This window comes from Monopterus albus, unplaced genomic scaffold (assembly GCF_001952655.1).
Source record: "Monopterus albus unplaced genomic scaffold, M_albus_1.0 scaffold4.1, whole genome shotgun sequence".
NCBI classification, from domain to species: domain Eukaryota; kingdom Metazoa; phylum Chordata; class Actinopteri; order Synbranchiformes; family Synbranchidae; genus Monopterus; species Monopterus albus.
The window spans coordinates 4145051-4163477 of record NW_018127884.1 but is presented as its reverse complement, the minus strand read 5'-3'; the positions used below and the strand labels follow the sequence as shown (position 1 = coordinate 4163477).

General features: G+C 39.9%; 1 protein-coding gene across 12 annotated transcripts in view; it reads left to right on the top strand.

The window, feature by feature from the left end:
• Positions 1-18427, top strand: part of tjp1a (tight junction protein 1a) — a 107253-nt gene that overhangs the window by 6155 nt on the left and 82671 nt on the right. For 5 of the 12 annotated variants that reach the window (XM_020606686.1, XM_020606602.1, XM_020606647.1 and 2 more), the window contains exon 1: positions 11178-11411. The exons of 1 other annotated variant lie outside the window; for it this stretch is intronic. In XM_020606686.1, coding sequence (XP_020462342.1) covers positions 11188-11411 — 224 coding nt within the window. In that variant the 5' untranslated portion in view covers positions 11178-11187. 6 more of the 12 variants (XM_020606591.1, XM_020606581.1, XM_020606633.1 and 3 more) reach the window with 5 other exon arrangements.

The following is an 18427-nucleotide window of genomic DNA, read 5'->3' as shown; positions in this document are numbered from 1 at the left end:
GCCACTGGCTACATTTAGGTAAAAGTAGTAAGACCATAATGTAAAAAGAATTTACAGATGAAAGCTGACTTTGATATATATCCAGGACTAAAGGCCTGGTTATCTCAGGTTCTGCAGCTTTGACATGACCATTTTTAAACACATGTGAGTTGCACAACTGTAATGATGTGCAAAACTTAAAGTGCTGGATTACCGTACATGAAGCATCATCAGAAAAAATGTCCTTAGAGTATAAAAAGTAAAAGCGCTCGTCGTGCAGCAGAATGGACCTTTTTTATATATTTTAATATTATATCATTATTACTGATGCATTAAGCAGCATTTGAACATTGCAGCAGGCATGTTGTCCTTTTAAATGTAGGGTAGTAGAAGTATGACTTGAAATAGAAATCCTCAAGTGCAAGTCCTTAAGTACATTTGTACTCCCCAGAAAACAAATAGAGGCATGTGAAAATGTTCTTTAACATCCACATTTTAAAATATTATTGGACATCTGGCTTCTTTCTTATTCTCTGAGAAGAAGTGATCTGGAGACCTATTGCTTCTTGTTTTACCAGCGCAGGATGCCCTTGTCTAAACACAGGCTCTGTCCTATTCTTATAACACTCACTCACAACTTGTGTTTTGGCAGTGCCTCACAAACCTGTATTTCTGTTTTCTTTAACCTGCTGTTGGAATAAAAGGCACACATCTAAAGTACCAGTCCTCATTTATTCCTTAGACTATCACTGTGAACCAGGTGGAAGTATTTAGGAGATAGCAAGATCTTTTACAATAACAACTATAGTCAACAGCAACAGACAACCATTAATAGTGTTATGTAAAAGTAATGTCCAAAGCTTACATAAAAAAATGAACGATCAAAATATGCTCTGGTTTTCTTTTGCTTGCTGATGCCAAATAGCAGGAAGGCAGAGGGCTATCATTATTGTGGCAAATTCTAAACAGTTGAGACTAATCTGCCAGTTCGTGTTACTGTTGGAGATCTCCGCTAAGAGGCAATGAGAGCAGAGAACAAGCAGTTTGTGTTTCTGACTGTTGCTCTGTGTATCTCTGTAGGGCAGAAATATACAGTGCGAGTCACTCCCTCACAGAAATGGCCCACTGATTTACCTGGGGCCCTTTATGATTCTAATGCAGATTTTTTTTATTATGAATTAATATCTGGAATGTTGTTTGATTTAAGGAATACTTTGACATTTTGGAAAAAAATGCCCACTTGCTTTTTTGCTGAAAGATTGATACTGCTAATATTTGTATGGTGGCTATGAAGCTACAATCAACAGGTGATTAGCTTGGCTTCTGGGAACCAGTACAGAATCTGAGAAGTGGCCATCCAAGAAATAGTCCAGCATATAACCACTGTAAAACCGAAATCTGTCACTTTTACTTTTTGGTTTTGCTAAAGATTAAACAACTGAAATAATGCTTTTTTCCCTCTTTTGCCATATTTATGCTAAGCAAAGCTAATCGGTTGAGTTAATTAGATATGTGAGAACCAAGCAAGAAAGCTAATGAGCATGTTGGCAGTCCTGCTGTTTGTGGATGATGCTGGATTGGTCTTACATTACCATAACCTCCAATATGTAGGGGGCTTGCTTGCAGCTGGGTATGATGTTGTTAGATGAGAAGTTGCACCTCCAAGTTTGAGACCATGGTCCTTTCCTAATCTCCTATGAGTGAGAAAGGAGATATGACAGCCTGTAAGTGTTGCCTGCTTCTGTGTGTTAGATTGTCAGGAAGTTCATCAGTGAGACAGCTGACACCTCTGCTGGCAGTCCTGTTGGTTGTATACAATGATGGTGCCAGGCACTTTTTCATCCTTCTGATCCCACTGATGTACTTACACTGATTTATAGAGACATTGTTCTATCAGAGTTATGTAATTGCAAATCTTCAACTTGTACATAGTGTTCGCGTCAACCTCGAAATCTAAATTCCAAGTGGTGAACTCAGATTTTTCTAAAAGCTCAGTTATATTCGACATGATGCTTAATAATACACAAGTGCCTGAAAACCAACCAAACATCGATGCCTCTCATCAGTCAAAGTCTATCAAAAACACTATTAAACCCAAATTTAATTGCTACGGTTTCATGATCAATCAGTATATTGCATTTTTAACCCTCACTTTGTAATCGCACAGCTGTGTTGAGTTGTCCAGTGACATGAGTGCTCTGATGTCGTAAACAAATCTTTCCTATCTCTTACCCACATTCTGTATGACTATGAATTTTGTACATTACACTATATTTACCACTAATCTGTGTACTCAACATGCATTACCATTGATGGTAGTATTTTATACATCTAACATAGTCTCATATTTGATATAGGTTAACTCTTTCTTTTTAAAAGTCATTCATGGTCTCCTCCTCCTCGTCATTAATCTTGTCAGTACTTAATGCCACAGAATAAATGTCATCTGTGGCCATGAGCTGTGGGTATTAACTGAAAGTATAACACCATGGATTGAAGTAGATAAAATGAATCTTCTTGGCACGGTGGCTGGTCTCACTCCAATTTGGGGTTCAGTGATTCAGTGGAACCTTGTTGCATAGCAGCTGTTTCTCTCTGTTGAGAGAAGACAGTTGATGTGGTTTGGGCATATGAGACTTGATTGAAGTGATTATATTATCCTGTTTTTTTCTGGGAGCACATTAGGACTGCTCTGTTCAACCAAGGAAGGATGTGTGGAGTAACACAGTCCATCAGTCTGACAGTGTTATAGGAGCGCAATGGAAAATCAGTGCAGTACTCTTTCAAAGAGGGATATAGGAATATGGGCAGGCTAGTTTGAAACAGTCATTTTCTTTACTTAGTAATCAGCATTCCTTGTTGATGTCTAGATCTGAGCTCTGTTTTAATACCTTTGTGCATGTTGGTGCCTCATTCTGTTCAGGCAACTGTGTCCTCAGTAGTTTCAGTCCTTAGAAGCTTGTTGAATATAAAGTTCCTCTCTCTCCAAATCTTCTCTGAAATTCAAATAACTTACTAGTTACATTTTAAAAAGACACTTTGAATGAGTGCTCGTGCTGAGCTGATTTCAGCATTTCTAAAAATGTGTTCTCTCTGAGTTTACACATTTTTTCCCCTTCTGTTATGTCCATAACGCCCACTGGGGTCATTTCACTCCAGCCAACCAGGCTATTAAAGTAAATTGCTTATGCCCAAGGGCTTACCTTTTAAATAAAAGCACATAAATGACTTGATAGCATTTGTGCCTGTACAATAATATGCTACTGTGTATATGTATTACTCACAGTGATGCTACTCTTTTACACACAGAGGAAGAAGTGAAGGTTATCTGCCTTACTTCTGTGTGGGGGGGTGACACAGGTGTCACTGTGAAATTGTGTTTACCAGGGGTTTTACTATGACAACTGTATTTCATTTAATTAACACATTGATTAATAATAATTTAAGAAAGATTTCACTTAGCACAGATTCAAATACAAACCAATGCAGAACAGAGCTCAGCATCACTAATGAAAAGCCTTAAAATTAAAGTCAGCCTCAAAAATAAAAAAGAAGAACATTGCGCTACCTAAAACAAAAATAAGTATGTGGGCATACAACATAAATTTCCTTTTGCTTGTATGTTAAAATGTTCACAATTTTTATCAGATCTCAGTTCATACCAGCACTAAGTCATGCACTTTTTATTTCACACCCTAGTAGGAGATTGTTAGAGCGCTGTTGTGTTGCAGTTGTTGGTTCAGGTTACCTCTGCCTCGGGCCAGAAGTAAGCCTGCTGTGACCTTGACCTTGGTCCTGCAGATCTGCTCAGTGCAGCAGAATCTCTTCCTCTGCCTCTTACATGCTCACCATGCGCTCACCTACTCACCCATCCTTACATACACTTTGTTTTCAATATTATAGCACTTTTGTTGCATCCCATCAACTTAGAATAAAAAATATGCTTTACACATGTTGGAGCCAAAATCACCAGTTATCAAAGATGCAATATCAATTATTTGGACAAATACAAATTAAACAATTCAAATAGCAAAATGCTGCTACTGTATCTCAGCTTTAAAGTAGAAAGCCAAACATACAACTTTTTGCAGACCTTGAAATACAGAGATTGCTCTAATCCAGGTGTTACACTGTTGCTAAACATCAAGATATTAGAATTTGATCAGTATCATCTCCTAGACTGCAAAGCTGCACTTTATATTTTACTGCAAACATCCATCCATGTTTATCATGATCTGCCTTCAGTGTAACGGCCTCTTGGAGCATTGGTATGTGTTTCCTTGTTGCATGTTATGGCCTAAGAGAAGTGTGTTTCTCTCAAAACACATCAGCTCTGTGTACTGGGGGCTATGTTTTAAAGTTTCTGTGATGTTATGTAAGAAGAGCACCTCACAGGGTAGTCATAGCAATGAAAGGCTAAAGACACGATGCACTTAAATAGAGCAGAAGCTTTTATGGTGAACTATCACAGTGCTGCCCGATCTCTCCCTTCAAGCTAACTGGCCTCGCTGTGGTTTTCTGTCCAATCCATTAATTGACTGTTAAACCACAGCTTATTAGCCCTTAAGAATAAAATGCACAACTTGTTAACTGTATGCTTTGTCAGCCTTAGGATTCTGCACTTAGAAGGGACAAACAAAACAATACACAGCATGCTGCTTGTTTGTTTGCCCAGTTACATATTTGGCAAATCAGATTTATATTGGCAGCTGTTACAAAAAAGGTACAGTACCTTTAACATCAGTATTGTAATATTGTACTCCTAGAAATACAGTGATATTAAATAGCAAACAACCAAATAGTATCACCAAAATAATGCTGATGCTTTTCATACATATTTTTTTACATCTCACCCTCTGAACAGTAATCTTTATATACAAACACACGGCCAACTACATGGACGATTAGTAGAGAAAAAAGTACATTTTACTTATGTCTCATGTTGAGGGTTTAAGTCAGTTAATAACAAAATAGATTAAAGCATATTGACACTAGAAGGCAGAGCCAAATGGTTACTCTGATAAATCCCCTTTGTCATTTAAAAAAGTAACTACACTGTGTGAAGACTGTGGTTGCACTGTGTAGGTCCTATATGTGTTTGTGTGCAACCGTGGGAATGTCAAGCAGGGGGTAACTTAAAAAACACTAGTAAACACTCCCAATCCTCAGTAAGTAACAAAAATTCATAGGATGTAATATCTGTTGTGCCAGTCATTCAGCAGATGTCTAATACCTCAGGGGTGTTATTTGAAGGTTGATCCAAGGGGGTTTGACTAAAGACCAGAGAGCTTTTCTTATAACCTCTGTATTACTTACCCTATACTTTTTATCTTTCTTTCTCAGGCTGTCTAGATCTTCTGTACCTCCCAAGAGCAATGCTGTGATTTTTAAAGACAGAGCACAGTAAATGTTCAAAATATAAAGTCACAAGAACTCCTTATATAAAATTAATACCAGTGGCTGATCTTAATGTGCATCGAAGGTTTCTGTCCGACAATTGAACAGAGTCTGTCAAAAAATCCAATACACCCACACTCAAACTTTTTAAAAAACATCTTCCACTCGCTGTTTTATCAGGAGGACACTTAAAGAAATAGTTTGACACTTAGATAAATAGGTGTATTTGCTTTGTGTTAGTGTTTTAGAACATTGACATTATTCTTATGGTATATTTGTCTTAATTATCAAGCTACAGCCAGGAACCATCATATAGTGTGTGGAAACAGCCTGGCTCTGGTAAAATACCACCAACTCCACTAAAAGTCACATAAGTAACATTACACCTTGGCTGTTTACTCTGTGCAAAAAGTGAAGACTTCTGGGATGCTGTGATGGACTCTTTCTTGCACTGGGGCAGTGAATTCCTGGAGTCTTTGAGTAAGCCCTGTTTCTACCAGATTAGCTTTTTCTGGGGAGCAGGAAACTATTCTGGAAAGTAGCTTCTCTACCTGCATTTCTACTGGAGGAACCAGGGGCTAAATTTAGTCCTGGGATATATTTCTTCCCCCAAGAGAAGTTCCTAGTCAGGAGAGGTACTTTCTGAAAGTCTGAGAACTGTCGGGGCGAGGCCCGCGGTGCCGAATGTCACTCTACAGTGCAAGCATTTCACAGTGTGCCAATGTAAAATTTGGGCACACTGATACAAGTGACTCTGAATTCCTTGGGTTCTTGGTTTATAAGGAGCATTTTATCAGTAGGCCTACATGAAGAGACCAGTGAGTGAAGCTAAAGGATTAGAAAATAAGGTTTGGCATGGCATCGGCTGTGATGTGAAGCATTACTCAGGTACTTTGTACAGTATTGTGGTAAACTGTATATATATCTGCTATGTATTACCTGTAAACAGTGTTTTTTTCCAAGAGGGAGAGCAGGTGTCCCCCCCAGGCTCTTTGTACCTCTGTTCATCACTTGACTTACCTCAGGAAATATAAGGCCACAGTGAGACAGTGAGAGGAAGTCTCCACCTGGCAGACTGTTAATAAAGGTGACAGTGGGAGGGCAGGAGGGTGTCAAACCCTGCTGTCTGGAGGCACAGGACCACAAAGATTCACCATACTGCAAAGTAGTGCTGTTGATAAACACACTCCACTAGATTCACACACAGAGATGTCATGGATATTCTGTTTTCTCTGCAACAGCCAGGTGGAATATCAGTTTCCATGTACATGTATGTCCCTCTTCATGTGGAACTGTCCTTGATTCCCCCCCCCTGTAAATCACTGTCCGAGAAGCAACAGCAGTCATTTAGTATCCAGGGCTCCTGGCGCTCATTCCAAGTCTCTCCCTCAGTTTGTCTTCCGCTCAACCTCCAGCACCTCACCATGTCAATCCTTCCATAAAACCTCGAGACACTGAGGATTTTTAAAAAGTCAGCTGTTTCCATCTGTTACTTAGCAACAGATAGAAGGATTTCGGAGCCAACATGGCGACCACAGAAAACTATTTTTATCCCCATTTTTACCTCCTCCCTGTAGCTTTGACCTGAGATACATCCTAGACAGGCTGAGAGAAACGTTGCATGATGTGTGAACGTGTTTTCACTGAGTCATGCCCTGTGCATTTCGCATGCGTTTTTACAAAAGCAACAGTAGGCACATTCGCTTCAGCAACTGTTTCATTTACATATTGCATTAACTTTGGTTGGATTCATTTGCTTGATGCAGCCTCTGCAGCTTTCATGTCTGGTGGACCTCGAGTGCCTTCCTATCACATCACTGTTCTCTGGCAAGTCTCACACACAGGTCACAGGTGGGTTTCTACCGTGCAGATACTGCTGTTAATTATTGCTCTTTTTCACTGTGCATTGCAGCGCAGACCTGTACTTTGCTATTTTAGCATTTGCAATTTGTTTTAACATTTTCCCTTATCGTGTATATAAACCACAGGACAGACACTGCAAATTAGCTTTACATGTAGCTACAGCAGCTACAGTACCTGCCTCATATTGTTGTTTATATATGTCTTCTTTCTATTAAATAAACAAAATAAATAAAAGCAACCATAACTGGTAGAATAACCTCTGTATTACATTGCAGTATTATGTCACTGTTACATACATCAGTCAGTTTGAGAATGGACCCATCTTAGACCTAAATTTAACTCACCATTTTACAGTCCAAGCTAAGAAAGGAGGTTCACCCTAATGACTTCCTGCCATTGCTAATATTATGTAATCCAGTGCCAGATTTAATAACACTGACATGAGTATAGGATATCAGAAACAGTTCTGACCTGAGTGCATTGCATATCACTGTATAAACACTGTGATTCTTTTTTCTGCTTTCTCAGAGCAGAACAGTATTAGTAAGGGACAAATCCACATTAAAACATATTTATACCCACATTGTTTTTGCAAGCTATTATACATATTATTCATATTGACCACAAAAGTAGGGTCGATTGATGAAGTAAGTAACTATTTCAGCACTACATCAAGATAAAGGGCCCTTTTTATTATTTCTGTTCAACTTGCATAATTTTGTTTTTGAATATGAAGCCATATCATGTGTCAGGGCCACCTCAGCCAAGCTCAGAGCCAGTGTTGCTGTGGAGGTGCAGGTCTGGCAGACAGAAATTAAAGCTCTGCAGTGGAGTGTTACGTTACAGGATGCTTACAGCATCCATGTTGCACTGAATGAGCGCTCTGGTCCGCAGACAGTGTTTAGGAGAGGGAGTGATAACTAGTAGTGCCAGATAACAACTGGATGGACCAGTCGCTCTCTGCTGACACAGACACACAGTCGTAATCTATGTCTGCTCTTGTCATGTGATTATTGATTATTTGCATGCCTTGTTCATGAAAGAGAGACAGAGTGGAAGTGGGACAGTCCAAGGCCACAGATTTAATCTGGCTGCTGTGGTCATGTGATTAATTGGAGCCAGGGGATAGTGTAATATTTTTTGGGGGGGGTGGGGGTGTCTCAACACATTTCGACATTTTGATGGTTGCTGCTCCTGAGGGAAATATCACTCTTAAAACTATCCATTATTCTCCCTGTCGCTGTAAAGCAGTGTAACATCACAACTTTGACAGCTTTGGGCAAGTTATCCATTTATATCTGACTCTAAACATGGTGAGATAGACTCCTGGTGTGAAGTGTAAATATGCAGCATATGGCCATCAAGCACAGGAATGACAGAAGCTCTCAGCAGTTCTTATGTTTGAGCCAGTAACATGTACAAGAAGAAGTAGGCACAGGCTACTTACTGGGCATTTGAACAGTAATGTATGTTATTTCTAAGGCCTAATAGATCTATTTTGAGCATTTGGGCTAATGTAGGCCATTACCAAGTCAGTATAGCACCAGTAAATTTAGTTTACTGCCAGAGATTAAAGAGACTACTGACAGTCTGTGGAATACTGTACGTCATTCACTGTCTCCACTGTCCTTCTGGCTTGAGACCACATCACTGCTGTGGTGACCTCACCCTCCTCAGTCTCCTTCAGACCGCTGATGTGCTTGTGTATCTTTTCAACCCAAATAACTATAAATAAACATCAGAGAAGTTGGAGGAAAGGCAAGTTGAGCTGTGTTGAAATTTCTTTGGTGAAATTTCAGTTGTTTTCATAGCTGCCAATATCAAACAGTGCTGATAACAGCACTGACCTTCCCCACCAGCTGCTCACCAGCTTGCCCCACCCAACAGGAGTTACCTGCCCGTGCACTGGCTGTATGACTTTTCTCCTTTACAGTTTTGTCGTGGTGTTATTCACTCCTCATAGAGTTTATATCTAGATGTACTTTTTCCGGTGCATGGGCCATCTCAAAACGACTGTGGTTTATACACTGCAGCTCTCCCTTCCTTCATTCTGTTTATTAGTCTGAACAAATATGTAAATACAGTGACAGTGATGTGCTGTCTCATCTCATGGTGCAGTTTCATTGTAAATAAAAATGCTCTCCAGCTTCACTACCAACATGTGTAAAGGTTAATGGCCCTGCCCACGGGGCTCATACAGAAGGATTCTGTGAACGGTATTTATGGTTACATTACACTCCTCCTATAGTCCTAAAGAATACATACACTATTATGCTATACTATTATATTTGACAGATGTCATGCAGACATAAACATGCCAGCACCCAGGGACTCACTTTAACTTAGATGTTGTGCCCATCCTCCGATGTCTCCCTTGTCCTTGCAGACTCACGAAAGAGTTGTGTTTACTGGGTATTTAAATTTGATACCGAATCAATCACTGAATTAGCATCTGCCGAGACTCTGCATAAAACGAACCTCACATTACTCTGTGGCATTGTAACAAGATATAGCACACCTGCACGTTATCATAAAGTCCTGAAAACAACTGGATAACAATAAAGATGAGCAGCAACTTTACTAATCTCCTAAAAATCCCAAAGAGTATTGTGCATAATATTGTTCAGTCTTCTTACTGAAAGCAAGCAAACATCTCATGTATTTATACTGTGCTTGATAATGAAGCATAATAGTAGATACAATACACAAGATTAATTAACTGGATTGTTTTTACTGTTACTTTTGTCCTTTCATAACTTTCTTATTGCTTTGCTGGTTGACTTTCACTGAGCCACCAGAGAGATTATGTTCACCTGCCTCTTCGTTCATTCTTTTACAAATTACAAATATGGAACAGCACTAAGAAAATATTAAAATTACTAAAATTACAATTGTGAACTGTATGAAGGGGTAATCACAGTCCTAGTTATGTTTTCTGTGGACTACATTTACGCACTACAGAGGGTTTTGCAGTTTCTAAACCATATCAAGCATTAAAATTCTTCTTTTATTTGACTTTTATGATTTTCCCCAAGTGTTTATCATTTCAAAAAAATCGACCTGCCATGTGTTTTCTCCTTCCCACTTCCCCAGCCGACAACTTTTGCCCCTGCTCTTTTCTGAACTCAGTTTCATCACATCAGCTACCCTGATGTTTTAATTCTGCCTCATGGATCAATCAAAACGACGCCTGGAAATGTTAAATACTGAGATTTGACTCAGCATCAACTCGGTCCCCCCCCCCCCCCCCACCCATCCTATTATCGCTCTCTCTCTCCTCCTCCTCATCCTCCCTCTTCCTCTGTCACTCCCCGGCGCTCTCCCTCTGTCTTTTTTCCACCTCGCAGACGTTTGGGTGCCACAGCCGCTGCATCCTCTCTCTCTTTCTCTTGACTGTTTTGCTCCACAGAGACAAATAGTAGGACTTTTTAAAAACTAACTAAGAAAAAGGTTGAGAAAAGTGGCTGCTACGTGGCGAACCACAACAATGACCCGGTCCTGACTAACACTGAATGGATTATCCAATCTATTCTGAGCGTTAATGAGCTTTGAGTGTCAGCGCCGACATGGGTCGCGGCGGCGAGGCACCTTTCGTTGAGCTCCTCGGGGAACGTTTTCCCTGCCAGCAGACCTCCAGACGTGGAAATGGCGTTTTTTGGTACTGAAGATGCCACTGATGCCTGCGGAGACAGTGACAGACATCTGAATGCACGCTCACCTGTGTCGCTTTTGCGCGCGGATTCCTAGAAGTAGTAAAAGTAGCAGTGGTAAAGGTGGACAACATGAAGTACCAGAAATATATCACGGTGATGCAGATGGCCATGGGAGTGACAGCCTCCAACAAAGACTGCCTCCCTGCTAAGAGACAGCTGTGGTGAGTAAAGAAGAAGAGGTGCGCGTGTGGATGGGGAGCATGAGTTGGTGCGTGCACAAAGAGTTGCCACGGTTATGTCTCTTCTTATGTGGAGAAAAGGGGCTTTAAATGAACCTGGTAGCTTTGCTGTCATGAAGAGCTTTGCCTCGTCTGAAGTTAGAACTGGGCGGCTGCCTCGACCTGTCTTTGCCTTCAGCAGCTGTTTCATATTTACGCCGGTGATATCCACGCACAGCAGGCGTGCGTCCAGGGAGAAGAGGACGTTGCAGTGCTGTAGCTTTCTGTGTAGCCGTGCATGGTACGTGCGCGGTTTTATCAGTGCTCCGCTCGGTGGGCTCTGTTTGTTGTGATCCGCTGGTGACGGTGAGTTTCACATCACATGCTGCGGTCGGAGACACAGACAATACGGAGCAGGTGTGGCCTGTTCACAACAACAGCATAAAGCAGTTATTTCAGCTGTCTGCGCTCTCTCCGTGTCTTCCTTCCTCCTGCGTTTTAGCCATCGTTCATTTAAAGCTGAGAAGTGTGATTGTGGTTCCTTTTGTGCAATAAAACAATGTGGGCTCATCTCTCCACTCACTGCTCAGTAGCCTCAGGCAGCCTACACAGATCAGAATGCACAAGTGGCAGCTCCTGTCTTTATCCTTTCCATCCAAAGCTGGTTGTTATTTATCAGTTTATACATTTCAGCTGCAACTACTAAACTCACCCCCACTTTCTGTACTCTATGGCTTTGTTTCTCTTTTTAGTTTTTGGAAACATCTGTTGCCACCGGTTTCTCAGTTTCATTGGTTGTACTGTATTGTAGGGTTGCAACCTAGGATTATTTTCATCAATCAGCTAAACGGCCAAGTATTGAGTTTTGTCCATAAAATGTCAGAACACAGGGCACTCTGGTGAGATTTAAGGTGCTGAACATGAATAGCAGTGTTCAGACTTTGTGTCACAGACACATGCATGTGTTCCCCATTTTGGTCCCCCTGTCTTTTCTGTTATCCATCTAATGTTGATTGTCTAACTAAACAGTAGCTGTCACAGGCTCTCTCAATCCTCTCTCTGAAGGAGACATATCTTTAAAATGGCTGTTTTTATACCGTTTTTTTGTACGGGAAACAAATTCCTTGTGTGTTACATACTTTGCCCAAATAAAGGTGATTATCCTTATCCTTATTATCCTTTGAAATGCCTGTTTTTTAATAACTAACAGACTTAAATCTAAAGATATTCACTTTACAATAAAATAGACCCAATTAATTTATCAGTTGATCGTTATTTTAGTTATTAATTTACTTTTGAAGCAAAAATGTCAAACTGTTTGGACAGAAAACAAGACGTCAACTTATGATTTATAGTTTTCCTACAAACTTTACTAATTTTTGACATTTTATAGAACAAACTCGTTAATTTGTAGAGAAATAATGGCCATATTAAGTACTAATGTCCCTAGTGCCCCTGCCTTGATAGTGAGAGCCTCATTAATAAAAAATAAATAAAAAAATTAAACTACGCTCTCATTACAATTCATTTGTTCTTCTCCTGTAGTCCACATAAAGATAACATTAAGCATGAGGCAAGCCTTCCAGATTGGCTCACTTTACAGTGAGAAGACAAACACTGGCTTAGAGGTCCAAGCTTTCTGGGCAGTTCATGTTTTGAATAAATAAGTTTGCATGTAGTGACACACCTGACTGAGTCAGACGTGATCACACAGGGGAGAGGCATAGGCTCACTTCTTTTAGCTCATGCGACTGCTGTCTAATGTGTTGCAACAGATATACAGTCTGGGGTTTTGGCATGTCCCCCTTTAGAGGAGTATGGCGATATGTGTGGGGCCATCACACTGTGGTGGGGGAAGGGGCACAGCCCTTAAAACAGGATTACTGTATCATCTCTGACAGCCACTTTAATGAGGGGAAGCTGAGCCAGTGTGCTCCTGAAGTGCCTGTTTCATGGACTCATCCCATGTATACACTTGGTCTGTATTTAGTCAGTGTGAAGTCGAGTCACAGAACCAGGAGGTTTGCATGTGCACAAGTAACTTGCTTACTGTGAATACCCAGAATGAGGTAATCAGTAATGTAAAACATGGCTTAGGTTTACTAACTATGACAAACTTATATCCTGATGTGTGGCAATGGTTGAGCTAACGGAAGTATAACATAAATGCTGCAGGGACATATTTATTTTATTGTAATCCATTAATCAGTGCTCATCTATACATCTATTAATGTACAGAGCATCTTGCAAATTCTGTTACTTGTCATAGCCTTTTAATTGTAACATAATTATTTCTTTACTTTTATTTTTGCCATGCTGCTTTGAATTGCTTTGAATGTGCATGGAACCAAAACACAGAAGGAACCAGACTATGCTGTTTACACATAGCCAGGTGATTTGACCAGTTGACTGAGTAATTTTAGGAGGTTGTTTGACATAAGATGTAGCTCGTTCTTACTGACTGTTGAAGAGGACTGGGTGCAAAATGCCAGGAAGCTTTTTGTGTTTGTGCCCTAGGTTGGAATTTGTGAGTTACTGTGAAGGAGATGGTGCAGAAATAAATGATGATGGTGAAATCTAAGACAAAGACAGCATGAGCTGTGACTGTGGCAAAATTAGCCGCTACATAAAAACACAGGAGTAATATGATTAAGAACTGATTTGGGTACTGTTTGTACAGCAACATAAAAGGACAAAGAGATGTGGTGCGGTTGTTCCTTAAAGCAAACAAGGAGACAGAACTGAGGAACTCTACTCAGTCATCCATCCAACATAAGGAGCAGTTCAGAGTGTTGGCAATGCAATAAGCGAAAATATGAACTTAAGTGCATATCCTGACCATGTGCATTCAAGATGTAATACAATAACGTCACGTGCATTATCTGCAGTAACTTTAGCATTTACAGCAATTACCGTGTGCATTGTTATAATGTTCCTAAGGTAAAAAGAATGAAACTTAGTAATGTGAAAACTAACAACAATTACTCGTACACTTATCGAGTTCATTGGAGGATGTCTTTGCTACCAACTCACCTGGAATTTATTCATCTCTGTGGCATAATTGCTTCGTCTAGGTGGAAACAGTATAAAAATGGAAACTAAAAACACTAACCAAAGATTTAAACTTGCACTCTGATAATTGTCTGGTATTCAGAATAACCCATAATACTGCACAATAAACCTTTGACAAAGTTTGTACAGCTCTGCTCTGAACAGATGTCCAGTCTCTCTTAGTGGAGACTGTAAAGTTTTTTATCAGTGTATTTTCATTTAAGGCCATTTAAGATTGCAGTCTTTTTTTTTTTGTTGCTTTGAAAATGTGTAGATTTTTGTAATTTGCTTCTTATCAAGTCAAAAAATGGATTGCGGTGGAATGAGTGTGCATGTAGCAGGAGTGTGGGAGGGTGCTGATAGTTGTATAACAAATGCATTTTTTACTGTGGATTTTATGATTTTACTTTAGTGTTTACCAAGTTTTAATTTCAGATTTTGATTGTGTGATTGTACTTATCTGTTGCCTGCTGTGTAGTGTGTGCACCTGCCCAGGGACTGCAGATGGAAATTAGCTATTACTGTAGCAAGCTCTGATGTAATGCATCTGCTGTCATTGTATGACATTAATGGATTTGTATTTTAAAAACAAATGTTCCCTGATAAATAAACTTAATAATGATAAGGCCAGATTTTGTCAGCCAGTTGCAGGTGATTTTGGCTAGTTTGTAAATCCACCACATTGCAATTTTGTTTCAGGTATAGTGCTGGAGTAACTCACCATGTTAACTGAGTTATGCTTGAACTAACCCTTAATGCCGGTTTACTTGATCAAGGTGTTTATTGTAGCTGATCTGGGTGCTTTTATTATGGTCATAGTCAAAGTTCAGATGAAAACACTAACTAAAAATGATGAGATCAAAAAAATAAGAAAACATCTAATTACATACAATGCACGCGATTGTCTGTATTGTATGTAATTAGTTATGGATGATCCATAAATAATAATTATCTCGGTGATGTGTGTTTAAACAAGTCGTGGCTCTCCTTAACATGTGGGTGTATCATCCTGTATTGTGTGCCAGATGTCCTCTCTGCTCCACAGCCACAGCTCCGCGTGGCATTCTGAGTCCATCTGCTTAATGATGCATAAAGTCAGCGTCCCTTCTTCTCCTCAACACATACACACTCACGGGCAACAGCTCCTCTGTGTTGCCTGTGGTCCCTCCGCAAACATGATGTACACACACATGCAGCGACTCCTGTCCTCCCCCTCCACTCTTCCAGTTCCACTTGTGGAGGCCACGATGCATAATCTCACACAAACTGAATGATGCATGTTCATCAGATGTCATTACTTCCAGCAGAAGAGTCAAGTTTTACAAAGCAGTGAAGGCAACCTCTGAGCCACACACTGACACCGCCCCTCTGTCCTTTGTCCCTTTGCATTATGGTCTTTCTCTTCCTGTGTTCTGGCCCTTTTTCTTCCACCTTTGCCTCTCAGCATCATGCTCGGTCATGCTTTGTTCACCTTTGTTTTGCTTAAGCTTTTATTTCTTCCACCTGTGTGATTGCAGCCTTGGCAAGTGTGTAAAAGTGGAAAGTAATACAAATGACTAACATACTGGCAGGGTATAAGCTTCTTTCAAAAGGTCTAGGATTATAAGTGGAAATGTCAGTAAAGCTATTTTGGATGCGCCACTGTTGCCTGATGAGCTGTAAGATATGAAAAAGGCAAATCCTGGGATGGAAAGGTATCTCATCAGCACAATCTGTTGTTACTGGAAATGATATAAAGAGCAAATTAAGATAAAGCATAGTAAGACCTTCCTCTCAAGTTGTAAGAGACATCTTTAAAGAAGCTGATGGGTCAGGAAATCTGTTGTGGGATTATATGTGTGGTGTGTCTGTGTTTTTATGTTTGCATGTGTGTGTGACACTGGAAACCTTTGTTGTTAGGTGGAAGGATGGGGATGAGACCTGTAACACCTGCTTTTGACCCTGTAGTCCTCACCAAATAGAACCAATTCTTCAGCAAAGTGCTCTCCATTATAACACAAAGCCTCTGAGGTAACACCCATGGACCAGGCATTTTACATTATAACTACAAACTAACAAAAAGTGTTTCACTGGTTTAAATTTGTTCAAATGTTATAATTCCCATTCTTCCCTCTGAATGTTTGAAGGTTTTCTTCAGGGTTTGCTGCAGCAGCCTCCCACTGTCTGAAGCTACCTAAGAAATCCGCTTAATGTTCATGTCATGGTTGTACTGCTTTCAATCATATAACATGATCTCCCTGAACAGACATTTTGCTCAGTTATCACGGAACTGTAGAGGCTGAAATTTCCATGATGTCTGTGCACATCATGGACTTCATGCCCGAAAAGACTCAAAAGCTGAAAGTTTATCGTTGATGTTGGAAATAATATGTGGCCCTTGTACCTAGCATATCACATAATTGTCAGTCTCTTTAACATCAGAGTAAAAAAAAGAAATCTAAAGAGCTACATGGCGAATGGGCAAATCCCAACTGCTGATGAAGTTCATGTGATTATGAGTGAAGGCTCCAAAACAGCTACTAAAATGTATGCTATGTTGAGAATGTTTTGAACTGCTCTGTCCAAGGTCAAAATGTTTATTTACGTTCTTATATTGTGATGTTGGGATGTGGTCCTGCAACAAATGCCTTTTTTTTTATTAATTTGTATTTTTGATAGATGCATTGATTTTATCTATTGCAATTTTATCACGTTTTTATATCTAGATATATTTTAGATTACTTACTATTATTCCAATACTGTGTTTTAAACAATGAATCAGATGGTTTTTCTCTAGTTACAGTTTAGACATTGCTGGGAGTCTGGGATGAGGTAATTTATGAAGCTTTGCACCTCTTAAAATCCAGGGCAGGAGGGAGATTCCCTATTTTGGGCTGAAGTCTCATGCAGTATTCATGAACTTCACCTCTAACTGCAGTCAGGGGCTAATGTTTCTTGTTATTTGTTTATTTTTGTTCTGTAAGAAAATGTCTTTTTCTGTAGTTTATGCTGAAGGGACCATTTTGGATACACAGCCTATTTGTGACATTTTCTGTGCTTCTCCAGAGGCAGTGAGAAGTGAAACTAACTTCTGTCTGCGCAGCCAGTCAGACTGTATGTAATCCAGTGGCTTGCATGGCTCAGTATCTCTTCCTAAGACCTTGCTGATGATGATGATTCATCACTGATGATGAATATTTCATAGGTCAGCAGCAAGTGAGCAGTCATAGTCATAGCTCCTTCTGGTGTTTTGCATAGTTTGAATATTTGTACCCCTATGTTTATACTGCTTGTCTGGACCACACTGTAGAGCAACAACTCAGATTCTGTCTTTTTCCACATATGTGAGTAGCTCATAGTGTCTAGTGAACATACATACATATATGTTGAGTATAGTACTTTAAAACAGGATAAAAAGAGTACCTCCACTGATTTTACAGATCAAAGGTCTGCATACTGTATGTGAAAAACGTTGTGTAAAAGCTTCTGTGGATCCAGAGGGAGCTGTGCAAAATCTGATAAATATCCTCAAGTGGTGTCACTTGAGTCAGTGTCAGCTGGGTCTGAATCTGGAGGTGTGGAATTGGAAAGACGCGATGAGCTTACAAGACCCCTGTAGCCTGCTCCTCACCTCTGCATGAGGCTACTGGCTTGACGCTACGTTAGCCACTGGGTAATGTCGGTCGTGCCAGGTTTTTACAAGGAAGACAAATACAAAAGGTAAAAAGACAAAACCTTTGGTTTTGTCTAAAAACTGTCCTTTGTGAGGCCTGCAGTGTTATAGGAGTGCAATACTGAATTGATTTGTCATAGAATTTTATTTTTCCCTGAAATGACTCAAAAGTAAAACTATAGGCATCACTGAAAGACAAACACACTTCTTTTTGCAAAGAAGCACTCCTCATTCTTAGAAAAAGTGTTATTAAAAACCACAGCGCTTCATCAGCTGCTGGATATCTGAATTGAATCCCTGTGCAAAAGCAACTCTGGAATTTCAGTGATAGAAACCAGGCTCGCTAGGTTCAGTATGTGTGTCCTGGCTTGAAAGGCACTAATTACATATTAAGTGGTACTTATGTATATACATGATCAAATTACAAAAAATAACTGTAAAGCTGTTCTCTTTTTATATTAAATATGGTTTCCAGATAGCTCAAATCAACACTGTTAGCTTTGACAGTGCAGTATATGGCTTTGCGCATGTCTCTTGGTCAGTCTATCACTTAGGTCAAGACTAAAATATTTCAAGAACCGTTTTACAAAGTGCATTGAAATTTGAGAAGGTGT